Source organism: Peromyscus californicus, unplaced genomic scaffold (assembly GCF_007827085.1).
Source record: "Peromyscus californicus insignis strain IS unplaced genomic scaffold, ASM782708v3 Scaffold_20__1_contigs__length_68692818, whole genome shotgun sequence".
Lineage (NCBI taxonomy): Eukaryota > Metazoa > Chordata > Mammalia > Rodentia > Cricetidae > Peromyscus > Peromyscus californicus.
This window is the reverse complement of record NW_026294503.1, coordinates 50,962,382-50,977,091: the sequence shown is the minus strand read 5'-3', so window position 1 is coordinate 50,977,091 and position 14,710 is coordinate 50,962,382. Positions and strand designations below refer to the sequence as shown.

Sequence of the window (14,710 nt, the reverse complement as noted above, 5' to 3'; positions counted from 1 at the left end):
TATGGCCTCCATGCTGCCAGCCACAGGAAAGCGCTGTCTCTGCTGTCTCTTAAGATTTGGTTCCAACTGTTGAACTGGAGACAGCCAACATCTCACACAGCACAGGACCGTGAGCTGGCTGCTCTTGTAGGTGGGCTCTCTGTGTCGGCTTATACCTCCTCTCTGTTCTCACTGAACCCAGTTCTGTTCTTTTGGCCACAGACTGGTTCAGACAACTGCTGCCTACAAGTTCATTACCCTCTAACCTCTGACCTTGGCCTTGGATCCTAAGTTCTGTTTTCTATTTTCTCCCCTTGGGACACTCCTGTGATGGATGAACTCCAGACATCAGGATGGGAAACTTGAAAAAACAAGTCGGCCTGTTCCGTCCACCCTGCCGGCTTGTCGGAGCTGTGGATGTCTGACGTCCCTCCGTGGAAACACAGCTGCCCACCTTCCAAGGCTGCCCCTTCTTCCATGACTCGACCCTGACCTTAGCTCACCTCCCCCTGCACCTGCTCCCCCAGCACAGCTGAGTCATTAGCGATGCCCTGGATACCTGGCACTTCTCAGTGTGGGCCTCTCTAACCAAGATGTTCCCCTCCTCCTTTCCCACGTCAGCCTTCCCCTCACTCCAGCCCAGTGTCCTTCAGGATTCAAAATGTGCTTTGCCCTCCAGGGGGCTTTTCCCCTGCTAGGCATTTCTTTTTGTGTCATCTTTTGTGGTGTGTTCCTCTTGTCTCCTTCCTTCTCCGAGGCAGGCTCCTTGCCAGAGGCCTCTTCCACCAGCCTCCTCACTCTTCAAGGGCCCCTCCATCCGTCCATCCTCTGAGTAGACAGGGTGTGAAGGACAGCTCACCATCCTTGCTCGGCAGGCAGTGCCATCAGGCTTCAGGCCCTCCCTCCGCCAGGAAGACTTTGGCCCCTGCCTCAGTCCCCTGGCACTCTCTCGTCAGGGTGGGAGATGCAAAAGTTACAACGTTGTTGCAGTGGTGGGGTGACAGAGGGCGTCATGAATGACAAGGAGGAGAGGGAAGGGGGGGGTTTCTGGTGATTTCTTACTGGGTGATGTCCGCCCACTTCCCTTCCCTCTAAAGCAGCAGTTCCTAACCTGTGGGTCTCGCCCCCCTGAGGGGGGTCAAACAACCCTCTCACAGGGGCTGCATATCAGCTATCCTGTATATCCGATATTTACATCATGATTCAGAACAGTAGCAAAATTACAGTTATGAAGTAGCAATGAGATAATTTTACGGTTGGGGGTCACCACAGTATGAGGGACTGTTTTCAAGGGTCGCACGCAGCATTAGGAAGGGTGAGAACCACTGCTCTAAAGGAATGTGGGTTGGAAGCCAGCTGGGTGTGAGGAGGCTGAAGAGTGTGTGCCAACTCCTGCACTGCCCTGGCATGAAGGGTGCTGGTGTAAAGCGCTGCCTGTGAGGTGTTGGCCTAACAGGGCCGTGCGGACTTCATTCATGTCCCTTTAGGAGGTCAGAAGCAACAGAAACGGTCAGGTGACATAAAGTCGATGACACCCACATTTCCTCTGCGTATCTGCACAGGAAATAAATGGCAATCGTGTCAACCTATGTCGGAAACAGTCTCCTTCCAGATCAGTCCAGTGACCACGGGAGACCTTTGGATCGGAGGCTTCTCGCCCAGCCGAGGCTGGGAGACAGCATCCAGACAGCAGCCTCTGCTGATGTTTCAATGGCTCCTGAGAGGTAACAGGTCTCAGCCATCCTTGAATTTGTAATCGTTCTGACTGGGTTTCGTGGTTAACTTTTGGTCATCTAAAATAGGTCAGCAAGTGGGTGTGGCATTCCCTGCCTATAATCCTGGCTCTCCCAGGCTAAGACAGGAGGCTTAAAAGTGCCAGGCCACCTGGGCAAGCTATGAGACCTTTTCTCAAATAAAAACGAAGTGTGTCTTTAAGGCAAGCATTGTCTAAACGGAACTAACAGAAGTTTCTTTGGCTTCGTGGACCATCCAGTTACTCAGCCCTGCTTTTTGAGTGTATAAACTGCCACAGACACTATATCAACAAAGGGTCATGGCTGTGTGCCAATAAAGCTTTATTTACAAAGGCAGTCAGAGGCCTGAATTGGGGCCGTGGTTGTAGGCGTCAATCCCTGTCCTAAGTCAGTATTTTAGCAAAGAGGGACTAACAGCATGTTTTCTCATGAAAGCAGTGAATTCAGATGGCTAGAAACAGTTTAACCTAAAAAAAAAAAAAAAAAAAATCCAACAACCGATGTCTGGAAAAATTTCTGCTATTTGGGGAACAGGTTCACTTGGGGTTCCCTTCCAGCTGTGGCAGGTTTCTACAGAGGATGCCAGGGTGGACTCAGCCCCTCTGAGGAACAGCACCTGTAACAGTGGGACCTTAGGCCCCTTAACACCTCTCAGACCAATCGGCTCATAGATACTTAAATCAATCAAAGTTCACAATCAAGGCATAAGGGCACACAGAGCAAGAGACGTTCCTGGTGTGCTGGGGTGCAGTAAGAATTTTCATCGTGAGGAGGACCTAAGTAATGTCACACCTTCTCCTCATAAGGTCCTGATGACAAACCAAAGTCCACTGTACCAAAATTCACCCTGGGGAACCAATGAGTTTATTTGGTTTACTTAGAAAGCATTGGTGAAAGGTTATTGTCAAGAGTGTGCGTGATTTCCCCCAAAGCAGCCATTCTGAAAGGTCTGGACCCAGGACGGATGATGGCTCCCTCCCCCTCCCCTTACCTTCCCCAGCCTATACACTCTAGCCCCTCTCCAGAACCACCCCATCTTCCACCAGTTGCCATTGTGGCAAAATCGTATACAAATGGCTGGAATCTCTGGAGGACTCCAATGACCCTCCCCCACCCCCTCCCTCTCTGAGGAAATGTCAACAGTCCACAGGCCTTCAGGGATGGATTCTTGGCCAGCAGGCACAGCTGATGTCACGATGGTGGCTGTTTTGCTCGAGGGGGGGATGGCACTGTACAACACAGGGGCTCCTCGGCAGGTATATTTTGGGGTCTCCTGGTTAGACAGATGGTTTTGAGAGACTAGGAGTGAGACAGACTCCCTGTTGAATTGACAGTTAGGGAGAGAGGCCATGGCTAGGGAATCACAGTGGCGAATTTCCAAGATGGCCAGCCCCTTCCTCAGCTTCTTCCTCACCCTCCTGACTTGAAACCGAAGTCTGGCAGCTTAAAACAAAGCAAACCCCTTTGTAGGCTCTTGTCTCTGCACCAGCAGCCCGCCCCCCACCCCCCATGGACTGGCTCCACAAGTTCAAGGCCTGCTCAGGACATGTCACATGATAGTTTTGGGCCAACCAACCAGCGCAGCTTTCTTCAAACTGACCAACCCGAGAGTAGAGGAGGAAAACCCTTCAGAGGCTTTCACACACACACACACACACACACACACACACACACACACACACACACGCACACACACACGCACACGCACACGCACACGCACACACGCACCCGAGACTGGATTTGGGACAGAGGGTCTTTTTCTGTGTGTGTCTGTTGCATGTGTGTGTTCCCCTACCCCCAATAATCACCGATTTTCCAGTGCTGATTCTGCCTGGGGTGCTTGAGGTTTCTCTGCTGCTACCTGACGCGCCTTTTAATTCTTTAAGTGGCAGAGAAAATGAACCCGATCAAGACCCCCAGATTGTATCAGTTTGGGTGTACGTTTTGATAGCTCCCAGGGAGGATGTGTCCCGCCGCCTTTAGAGGGGTATCTGTGAAGCTTGAAGGCAACGTTGGGTTCTGCCCGCTTTCCAGTCTAGTGTTCTGTCTGCCATTGTGTGCGGGGGACAGTTGGAACTCATCTATTTCTCCCATCAGTTCTGTTTCCACCTCACATATTCTGCAGCGGTTTTTAATGCACACACGGAGACTTGCCGCATCTCGTCTTCACACAATGGGCCCTCCATCTCTGGAGACTTTCTCTGGTTTGAAGTCTGTCTGCTATTAGCATGGCCACCCGCGCTTTCTTTTGATCACAGAGAGTGTTTCTAGCTTCACTTCTAATGGGCTTACATCTTGAAGCAAAGTACAGCTGGCTTGGTTGGAAAAGGAGGGCTGGTCTTTTCAGTGGGACGAGGTGGTTCTTGTTCAAGGCTCTGCCCTATGAGGCCACCCCTGCCCTGCCCTGTGGCTACAGGGGGCTGGCTTGTGTGTGTTGACTTTTTCTTTTCTTTCTTTTTTTTTTTATTTTTTTATTTTTTTTATTTTTTTGAGACAGGGTTTTTCTGTGTAGCCCTGGCTGTCCTGGAACTCTGTAGTGCAGGCTGGCCTCGAACTCACAGAGATCCGCCTGCCTCGACCTCCTGAATGCTGGGATTAAAGGCGTGCGCCACCATGGCCTGCCTGGCACGCGTTGTCTGTGAACACTGGCGTTTCCAACTGTGGTTCCTTCCACTCCAGATCAGAGCTCTGTGGTGCAAAAGGAAACCCACGGATCCCTCTCCTGCCCTCGAACCCCAGGCAGCTGCCTTGCCCCTCTGCCTCTCTGAGCCTTCTTCTTATGTGAGTTTCATATCTGACATCCAAGAGAGAAGAACAAGGAAAGAAGGCACATCCAGTCCATTCCAGGAGTCGAAGGTGCCTGTGTTTTCAGAATAGATTGTTCCCACTGACCCACTTCCTGGGCACTGCCTCTCCTCATTGCTCCATATTCTGCCGCTGAGGCCAGCTCATAACTTTAACCTTCAGACACAAAGCATTCTTCAGCCCTGTAGTGGCTCACTCCTGAGAGCTTCCCTCTGTGCACCTACTCAAAGGCTCCTGGCGTGCCTCAGCAGGTGTGGAGGCCACAGCCACGGCAGAGCTTCCCTTTAGTGACCCCGGAGTCTGGTTCTCTTTGTTGTCTGTTGGCAGTTCCCTTGATGATGCAACAGGCGGAGCTTGCATCAGGATGGAAAAGCCCGGCAGCAAGGGAATAGACCGACTGGCCGCTCTCAAAAGGGAATTGTTACTCAGAGAGCCCGGACCTATGTGGTATTTCTGCATTCCCCGGGGCCCATGTGCAGAGTACTTACCTACGGTTTTAATGAAGATCGGGTATTCACACTGCAAGTCCTGTGGAGTGGTCTGTGGCCAGGGAAATTTGAGTCCTACCTAATTGCAGGGCAATGAGACATGTTCCCCCATCCAGCTCTCTTGGGCACTCTTGTTGCTCAGGTGCCTGTACAGAGTCGGTGCACCCAGGCCAAGGTGCTTGGAGCCACTTCAGACCTATTTTCCATGGGGATGCAGCCTCAGCTTTTGCATGGCCTGTGGCAGGGTGCGGCTCTCTTGTCCCAACTCCTCTTCTCCCTCTCACATCAGAGCTCACGGTTTTTTTTTTTGTTTTGTTTTGTTTTAGAGAGCCACGTGCAGCACTTGTGATCTTGATAATAAACTTCTCATCCTCTTGCCTCCAATTCCCCAGGCTGGGATTACAGGTGTGTGCCATTGTGCCCAGTTTGTTGTCTTGATCTCTATGCCCTGGGCTTCCCAGGTGGCCATGGGAGGCCCCACTGAGTGGCGTAGTCCCATCATCTTGACCCTTGTCTGATATGTGTGGGATTTCATGTGTGTGCACCTGGGTCACTGGTGAACCTTGAGGCCTGTGGAAAACTTATGGGCATCCGGAGCCTCTGGTATCACAGCTGACTGGCTGGCAGCAGACATTGCCTTCTGTCAGTGAGTTGTGGTCACCTCTCACTGCGACCACAGTGCACCCAAACAACAGAACCAGCAGCAAGTGCTAGAAGCTCCATGAGGCTCTGTGATGACTGCAAATACCTCCGCAGGCTGTGGAGAAGGCACTGGTCAACTCCCCCGACGACAAGAACCAGCAGGCCAGCCTCACCTGCCAAGGGCAGCTAATTTTTCTGGAATGTGATGGCTTTCGTTGCAGGGTGAGCTGTACACCCACATGACTCACCCTGGCGTGAACAGAAGGGCAAGAGAATTTGTCTGTTGTCAGCAAAAGCGTTCGGAGTTTTAGCCAAGATACCATTACAGATTTGCAGTCCACGTTTGGGAAGGTTTATCAAATAGGAACAGTGTTGAATTTATGACACTGTCCTATTTGAACCAGTATTGCTTTGCTTTTTAATTTATTTATTTTTATTTTATGTGCATTGGTGTTTTGCCATGGGTGTCGGGTCCCCTGGAACCGGAATTACAGACCGTTAGGAGCTGCCATGTAGGTGCTGGGAATTGAACCCAGGTCCTCTGGAAGAACAGTCAGTGCTCTTAACCACTGAGCCATCTCTTCGGCCCCTCAGTATTGTTTTTAACATGGATTGTTTTATTGTCAGAAGATGAACAGTGAACAGAAACAATGTACAGAGATGCATCCAGGTTTAGTTCTGCTGTCTGGAAATGAGAAAGGGCTCAGCTGGTGTGGCAGGCCGTGGTTCCATCGCGGTGGAAGACAGTTGATGTCGCTTGCAGTGGCTCCATCGCGGTCGGAGACAGTTGGTATGGCAGGCCGTGGCTCCATCATGGTGGGAGACAGTTGTGTGGCAGGCCGTGGCTCTATCACCGTGGGAGACAGTTGTGTGCAGGCCGTGGCTCCATCGCGGTCGGAGACAGTTGATGTCGCTTGCAGTGGCTCCATCGCGGTGGGAGACAGTTGTGTGGCAGGCCGTGGCTCCATCGAGGCGGAAGAACTAGGCAGGAAAGAGAAAGAACAGCTCTGGGACTTGGGCAGACAGTTCTGACATCTCTGACTGAACTTCAAACCCCTGAAAACTGTTGAAAATACGGTTTTGTAAGATAGCCCAGCCTGATGTGTTATCTAGAAGAGTATCCTCGTAAGCAAAAACCTACTACGTCCTTCTGAAGCAGAGACCAGCCCTCCAAGCCGTTTGCTATCCTTCCCAACTGGAGTGGTGTTTCTGAAAACAAAGACTCTGTGCATGTATGCATGGCGGTGCAGGTGTGTGTGCATGTCTGTATGCATGGGTGCATGTGAGAGAAGCATGTGTGTGAAGGCACACGTGCGTGTGTGGAGACCAGGTGTTGACATCAGACATCCTCCTCGTTCACTCCGTTTTTTTTTTAATTAAAAATTTTTGTATTTATTTTATTTTATGTGCATGAGTGTTTTGACTGAATGTATGTATGTGTACTGTGGGTTCCTGGTGCTTACAGAGGCCAGAAGGGAGTGTCGCATCTCCTGGAACTGTAGTTAGAGATAGTTTTGAGCTGCCAGGTGGGTGCTGGAAACTGAACCCATGTCCTCTGCAACAGCAGCCAATGCTCTTAACCACTGAACCATCTCTCCAGCCCCCCATTTTATTTTTTTGAGACAGGGTCTCTTCCTGGGACCTGGGACTAGGGACTAGACTGGCTGGCCAGTGGACACTGGGGGTCTTCCAGCCTCTACCCACCCACCCCAAACCCGAGGGTTATGAGTATGTGCCACAATAACCAGCTCTTTAAGTCGGTGCTGGGAATCGAACTTGAGTCTCTGTGCTTGCCCAGCAAACCCTTTATGGGAAGCGTCTCCTCAGACTCCTGGAAGACAGTCTTCCTCACCCTGCTTGTGAGTTGTTTTGCCATTCATGTCACTGCTGTGGTGGTCTGGTGAGAAGCTGGAGTGGTGGTGGGGGCTCATGAGGTAAGGATGTCTGAAAGGGGCCCCTGGGAGGAGGCAGGTGGCACTCCGGCCGAGTGGCGCTCGAACCTCTAGATTCTGAAAGAGAAGGGTGTTTGGTAGATTTCTCCAAAGACAGTGCCAGGAGCTGTAACTTGCTCTGGCTTGAATGAAATAGTGACTTCTAAGTGCTTGTGTCCTCGTGACACCTGCAAGGAGGTGACACTCAGGGGTGGACCGCATCGCTTTGACTAGGCCCTCTGGTCAAGTGTGTGGAATGATTTAAACACCATTGCTGGTCATAAGGAGTCCAAGGTTGGACCCAGGGTTGGCCAGGCTGATGGGGATACATCCAGAGTTCCAAATGGGGTAGGCAAGGACATTTGTGAGCGCTTGGCTTCATCTGGGGAGTGTTTGGGCACTGGGGTTAGAGTGAAATGGCCCTGTCGCCGTAGCAGGTTGGGGTCCTGCTTTCATGTTCTCAGGATGGCAGCACCATAAACAGGCACCTGGAGCAGCGCTGTGTGTCCCCAGGTCAGGTGTGTGACCAGCACAGTGAGTGGCAGGCTTGGCTGGGCACTGTGGTGCCTAGGTGGGGACAGGTAGGAACTGATTAATGGGGGTTTGGGTTTGGTCCTGTGGGCTGTCATCCAATGTGTGTCTTGGACATTCCCCACTCCTGTTCTCAGGCTGGCCCTTAGTTTGACTGTGGGACCCTGGAAAGGAGTTTAATATCCTTTGTAATGGCCAAGCACATTTGGCTCACAGTTACAGCAGGCCATTACTTTATAAAGAGAAAGGGGCTCGTCTAACGATGGTCAACCACTGCTCTCCTGTGATCACAAGACCCTGGAGTAATACCACTCAGCACAGAAGCTGCCTGGCAAGCTCTGAGTGTGGACCAGGGAGGCGTGAGAGTATTGGCAGCTGTGGGCACATCCCAGCTGCTGCCTAGACAGTACGGGACACCATCCTTTTACCAGATGAGCTATGCCTAGCCCTGGCTTTCTCCTTCCTTCCCCTTTGTAGCAAAAGATCCCTGCAGGGCGGCCTGTTGCCAGTGTCACGGTCACACAGGCCCGAGGTTGCCTAGTCTGGGAAAATGGCACTTCTCATTTCAGGCCTCTGAGGACCTCCTAACCTTGCTGGCAGCGTACGAGGACACCTACCAGAGAAATATTAGCGCTGTCTAGGAGCAAAAAGGACCCAGAAGTCCCACTTCTCAGTTATTTGCCAATGTTCCCCACCCTTTCTCAGTTGCTGTGGCTAATGTCATCGTGTCCACAGGGCCATCCTGGTGTGTGGACACCTCTCCATACGATCTAGACTGCGCAGCAGACCTCATGTTGGAGGGGCATTCTGCCCTGAGAGGACCAGCTACTGTCTCCTCCAATATCCCCGTGCTCTCTCTTCACCTAATTGTCCCCATTGGCTTTTGTGACTGACAGTATCAGTTTCCTATAACATGAGATTGGGTGCAGAGGTGGCCTTGTCTGCTACCCAGGGATACAGGCCTGCAGGAGGCAGAGCCCCAGGGCTAGACCAGTTTTCTGATTAGAAAGTCACCTGTCATTGAACTGTCCTTTTGAGATTGACAGTGCCTTACCCCTTACCTTCCTTCGGCTCTGCCCAGTCCCTAGCAGGATGATGCTACTGTCTCATAGGCCCTACGTGACATCCCTGTCTCTGAGTCCCTCTGTCCCTGCACCCCCCTGCTCCTTGTCCCTGCTACCTTCCCACCGCAGCTCTCTCAGAACCTCCTGAGCCACTCACCTGACCCCAAGACCTCTCCTGCTCCTCCCCGCAGAGCCAGAGTCCCTCCTGACAACTCATGTGACTTACCCTAGTTCTTTATTTTTTGCCTCCCCGGGCACCCTTGGGTTGTGCTCGTGGGTATCTGAGCAATGCTGTTTTTAGAGCTTTGTTCCTACCAAGGGACAGTGCCAGGATCACATGAGCTGTGGTGTGGCTTGTGTGCCGCAGCAGCTCTGGAATGCTCGTGGGCTGCGTGGCTTTGTGGTGTCCCTGGTGCAGCATGGCCTTTGGGGTCTGGCCAGCAGAGCATGTGACACACTAGGACACTGTTCTCTTCTTCCTTGGGTTCTCCGAGTCTCCCTCTGAATCCTCTGAGTGTGTTAAGATGAAACATGATTCATGGACACTTTTTGTTGTTTTGTTTTGTATTTTTGAGACAGGGTTTCTAGCTATCCTAGAACTCGCTCTGTAGACCAGGCTAGCCTCAAATTTAGAGCTCCACCCCCCTCCATCTCTGGAGTGTTGAGATTAAAGTCGTGTGCCACCATCGCCCGGCTCATGGGCACTCTTTTAAGTGGGTTGTCCCATGAGTCACTGGTGCCTTTTATTTTGTGATGTAATTCATGACCGTCACCTGCCTCTCAGTCCTCTGAATATTGGAAGTGTGTCTTTACTCCACTATTGTGTTTAGCAGTTGTGACATCTGTCGCCTGTTTCTTATGGACGGTCACCATGGTGAGGTGGAGATGCTTGAAGATGGAGATGTTAGAAGCCTGCTCTCAGGGATCCTAGATTCAAAGCACAGGTTGTTTATCAAATGGCCACTGCCTCACCACTGTTCCATCCCTACTACGGGGCACCTGTTGTGAGCCTGGCAGGTGAGCCATATCCCCTGGTGTTGCAGGAGGTGGACAGTCAGAGGCCAGATGAGTCCAGGAGATTGAGTGCAAGGTTACAAACAGTGCAAGATTTGGAGGGTGCTCCGTGGGGCCAGGCCAACACCTCTAGAAATGGGGAAGGCGGGTAAACTGTGGAAGAATGGAAGGGCCATGTGGGAGAACTGGCTGCTGGTGCCAAAGCTACTTGCCGTGTAGGTGTCCAGATATCTGCCACAAGGGCTGTCCTGAACAGCACTCACCTGTGCAGGTGTGGTGAGGAGCTCGTGGGGGGGGGGAGCGGGGAGTCAGGGAGGGGAGAATGAGAAACAGGTAAAAACTGAATTTTGGTGAAAAAACGGGAATCCCAGGAGGCAGCTGCCTGTGGAGAGCTGAGACCCAGTGTGGTACAACAGGCTCCACGAGGCACTGGGCTTGATTCTGCTCAGCTCAGCCCCTCCCCAGTGTGTGTGCCTCTGGGGATCCCAGGGACGTGACTACAATCCTTTCACAGCTCAGGTTGCACCTCCCCGGGTTCTGATGACCCAATTTCCACTGCAACAGCTTGGAGACTAACACAAAAGGATCAAGGCACTACACAACGTTCTTTGCTAACTTAGCTGTTGAAGAGTTGGGGAATTTTAGCTGGACTGCAGGGTTCAGAGCCAACCTCAGGAGCTAGCAGGCAATGTTCATCCATACAAAAATACACCATGATTCATAAAGAAGCATTCTGGAGTCCAGCCTGTGTTCAAAGAGGGCGTTACTGTCTATAATCTTCTCTGCCTTCCTGACCACACTACTTGAGCCCACAGATTCTGTCAGAACCTGTTATTTCCCACGGCTGCATGCCCAGCCAAGAACTTCCTTTTGATCCGAGCCAAATAATTGCGGCATGCTTCAGGCAAAGTTTGGGTCACTCTGCCTCTCTCTGGGCTGCCGGGTTAGAGAGATTGTTTGGTACCAGGCATGCTGGAACACACCTGTAATCCCAGCACTCAGGAGGCTGAGGCTGGAGGGTTTGAGAGTCCATGGCTAACCTGGGATACATCGTGAGACCTTACTTATCTCAAAACAGCAGAATCAAATCTGAAGGTTGTTGGGGGCTGTCATCCTCTTGATCAGTGCTTCTCAACCTTCCTAACTCTGCTACCGTTTAATACAGTTCCTCATGTTGTGGTGACCCCCCAACCATAAAATTATTTCGTTGTTACCTCATAACTGTAATTTTGCTACTCTTATGAATCATAATGTAAATATCCGATATGCAGGATATCTGATATGTGACCCCCAAAGGGGTCATAGACCCACAGGTTGAGAACCAGTGCTCTGCCTGGGCTCATCCAAGGCATCCTGTCTTCCTGCTTCCAGTCAGACCCCAGCCTCTCTGGAACCCTTTTCCACGGGGTTGACCCCGACCCTCACATACTTGGTGGCCCTGTATTATATGTGTCCCATCCCACTTGGGTTTCCAGGCCAGTTTCTACCCATCAGAACAGAGAACATGTCCAGAGCACATGTCACATGCAGAACAATGGTTGACTCAGAGAGATCAGCACTTAAGTGGCTGAGGAGACCCCTCAGCACTTGTGGCTTAAATGGCTGAGCGGACCCTGTGAAAAGTCACAGCCTGTACCTGTCCTCTGACGACACCAAGCTGCCGCTTGTTACTCAGCTAGCCTGCCTTCTTTTCTTTTTTTAAATAAGTACATTTTATTTATGGGAGGGGACTCATGCATGTGGTTGTCAGAGGACAACTTGTAGACGTTGGTTTCTCCTTCCACCCATGCAGATCCCAGGGATCCCACTCAGGTCCTCGAGCTTGGAGGCAGGCACGTTGACCCGGGGAGCTATCTCGCCAGCCCTAGCCTTCCTTTCTTTTTGGGGTGTCTAAGGAGAGTAGGAATGAGTATGCGCAGCTTTTGGAGTTGCGGGAGTCTGTCTGTGTCGCTCTGATGGGTCCTCGGCTCTAAGTGTGGTGTCTTTGCAGATGCCTGCTCCGTGCCAGTGTCCGAGATCATCGCTGTTGAGGAAACAGATGTTCATGAGAAACAATCCTCTAGTGGCCGATGGCAGAAAATGGAAAACCCGTTCGCATTCACAGGTGAGGGAGCCTGGGTGCTTGCCAGGGCCCCCTTTAGCTCCATGTAGACTACAAAGAAGGGTGCATATCAGGTCAATGATTGGCTTGTCTTCATAGACTCTTTTTCTTTTTTTAAAAAAGATTTATTTATTTATTATGTGTAGTGTTCTGCCTGCATGTATGCCTTCAGGCCAGAAGGGGGCGCCAGCTCTCATTACAGATGGTTGTGAGCCACCATGTGATTGCTGGGAACTGAACTCGGGACCTCTGGAAGAGTAGCCAGTGCTCTTAACTGCTGAGCCATCTTTCCAGCCCCATAGACTCTGATAGCAATTATTTAACATCAACTTTCTGGGCTGGGAAGAAGGCTCAGAGTGTAAAGTGATTGCCATGTGTTGCTAAAATTCTCCCTCCTCCCAAGGTCCCAAACACAGGCAACTTAGCACCAAAGGTCACGCTGGGGGAACCAATGACTTTATTGGGCATCATTACAGAACGTAGGTGAGGGGTTACTTACAGGGGTGTGGGTGCCTCTCCCCCGTGGGCCGTGCCAGGACAGCCTCATCCAACAGGGGCGAGACTTCCCTGTAGCCACATAGACTGAGCCCCAGCTTTCCTCGCCTTTATATAGCCTAGCCCCACCCCCTGGCCTCATGCCACACTGCCAGGTGGTAGCGGGCCGCTGGCTCTTGCCCTCATCTGGGCCTCTCCGAAGTGGGTGTAAACTCCCAACCCCGCCCAGCTGGGATGATCTTTTGCAAGGGGGCTCAGCTGAACTCCCCGAGACGGTTGCTCGGTGCCCCCCCTGCACTCCAGCAGTGAGAGAACAGGCTGAGATCCCCGTGGAGCTCCAGCTAGCAAAGCCCGCGAGGTCTCACTTCCCAGAGCTGCCGACCCTGCCGACCCTGCCGACCGTGCTAACCCGCCCGTGTTGGTTTCCGTGCAGTCCACTGTGTGAAGCGAGCGCGCCACCACCGCTGGAAGTGGGCACAGGTGACCTTCTGGAGTGCCGACGAGCAGCTGTGTCACCTGTGGCTGCAAACCCTTCGTGAGCTGCTGGAGAGCCTGAGTACGTGCGCGAGCGTTCGGATTTGTTGCCAGGCAGCACCGCTGTGGTGGCAACGCAGGACTCAGTGACCTGACCCAGGTGGACGTGATGGATCCCTTTGATTTGTTTTTATGTTTGCTACGTAGAGGGCCGCAGCGGCGTTCCAGAAGTGTGTAGACTCCGCAGCCGGAGTCCCGGCCCAGCCCCTGCTTACGAGCAGTGAGACTGAGGCACATCCCTTAGACCCCCAAAGCCTCAGTTTCTTTTTCTGTAAGTGGAGTGCATACAAATACATTCCAGGTACAAATGAGGACTGGCCAGGATGTGGGGGGAACCACCTCCCGTCTTCTGGGAGTGTGGCCTCTGAAGTGCAGCAGAGCCCAGTGCTGAGTCAGTGTGTGCTAAGGGACTATTTCTCTGTCACCTTGAACGTGGCATCATCCTGTCCTTTTGGCACCTGTGATACCGGGTTATGTTCTAACCTTATGCACAAAGGCCACAATTATTCTATAGACGTCGACTAAGAGACACAGCATTGCACAGGTTAACTTTTTACCTTTTGGGGGTTAAGTTGGCGTATGCGTTTTAAAAAGTAAATTGTAGGGCCAGTGAGATGGCTCCGTGAGTAAAGGCACTTACCACCAGCACACAGGACCTGAGTTGCACCCCCAGGATCCATGTGGTGGGAAGGAGAGAATCACATCCTTCAAGCCGTGCTCTGACCTCCACGCATTCCACGTGTGCACTTGAGTGTATGAACTCGTGAGCACGTACGTGCACACACACACACACACACCAAATAAAGGAGTAAAAAGTGAAACAAAAACAAGTTAAAAGTGAATTGTAAAAGGCCAGCACGGCGGCACATGCCTGTGATTCCAGCACTTGGGAGGGAGGCAGGGGGATTTCTAGTCCCACACTGACCTGGACTGCACAGTGAGACTATCTCACAGCATTGAAAAAGGAAAAGAAAGAGAAAAGGGGGCGGCCACCCGCCACCCGCCACCAAGCCACCAAGCCACCAGGCCTGACAACTTCACTTCCGTCTCCAGAACCTATCTGCCAGAAAGAGACAACCAGTTCCTTGAAGTTGGCTTTTCTCACTTCCACACATACATAATATAATGAAAGGGGGTAGGAGGAGGAAGGGGGAGGAGGGGAAGGGGGGAGGAGAGGAGAGGAGAGAATTGGGTTATAAGATATTTGAAACTGCTCAACTCCCAGGCTATTTGTGAAACACATCTCTTGATTACCGGAGGGTGGTGAGAACTGTTTTTTTTTTTTCTGAATTCTATTTTCCCCTGGTACTGGAGTTCCCCACCCGCTGCCCTTTTTAAGATCACCCCGAGTTTCTAGATCTTCTGTTACCAG

General features: G+C 51.8%; 1 protein-coding gene across 1 annotated transcript in view; it reads left to right on the top strand.

Moving 5' to 3' along the window:
* The window catches only part of Cerk (ceramide kinase), a 46,177-nt gene that overhangs the window by 7,413 nt on the left and 24,054 nt on the right, over window positions 1-14,710 (top strand). Inside the window, exons 2-3 of the mRNA XM_052748579.1 lie at window positions 12,199-12,312; window positions 13,238-13,360. Coding sequence (XP_052604539.1) covers window positions 12,199-12,312; window positions 13,238-13,360 — 237 coding nt within the window. The remainder of the gene's footprint in view (window positions 1-12,198; window positions 12,313-13,237; window positions 13,361-14,710) is intronic.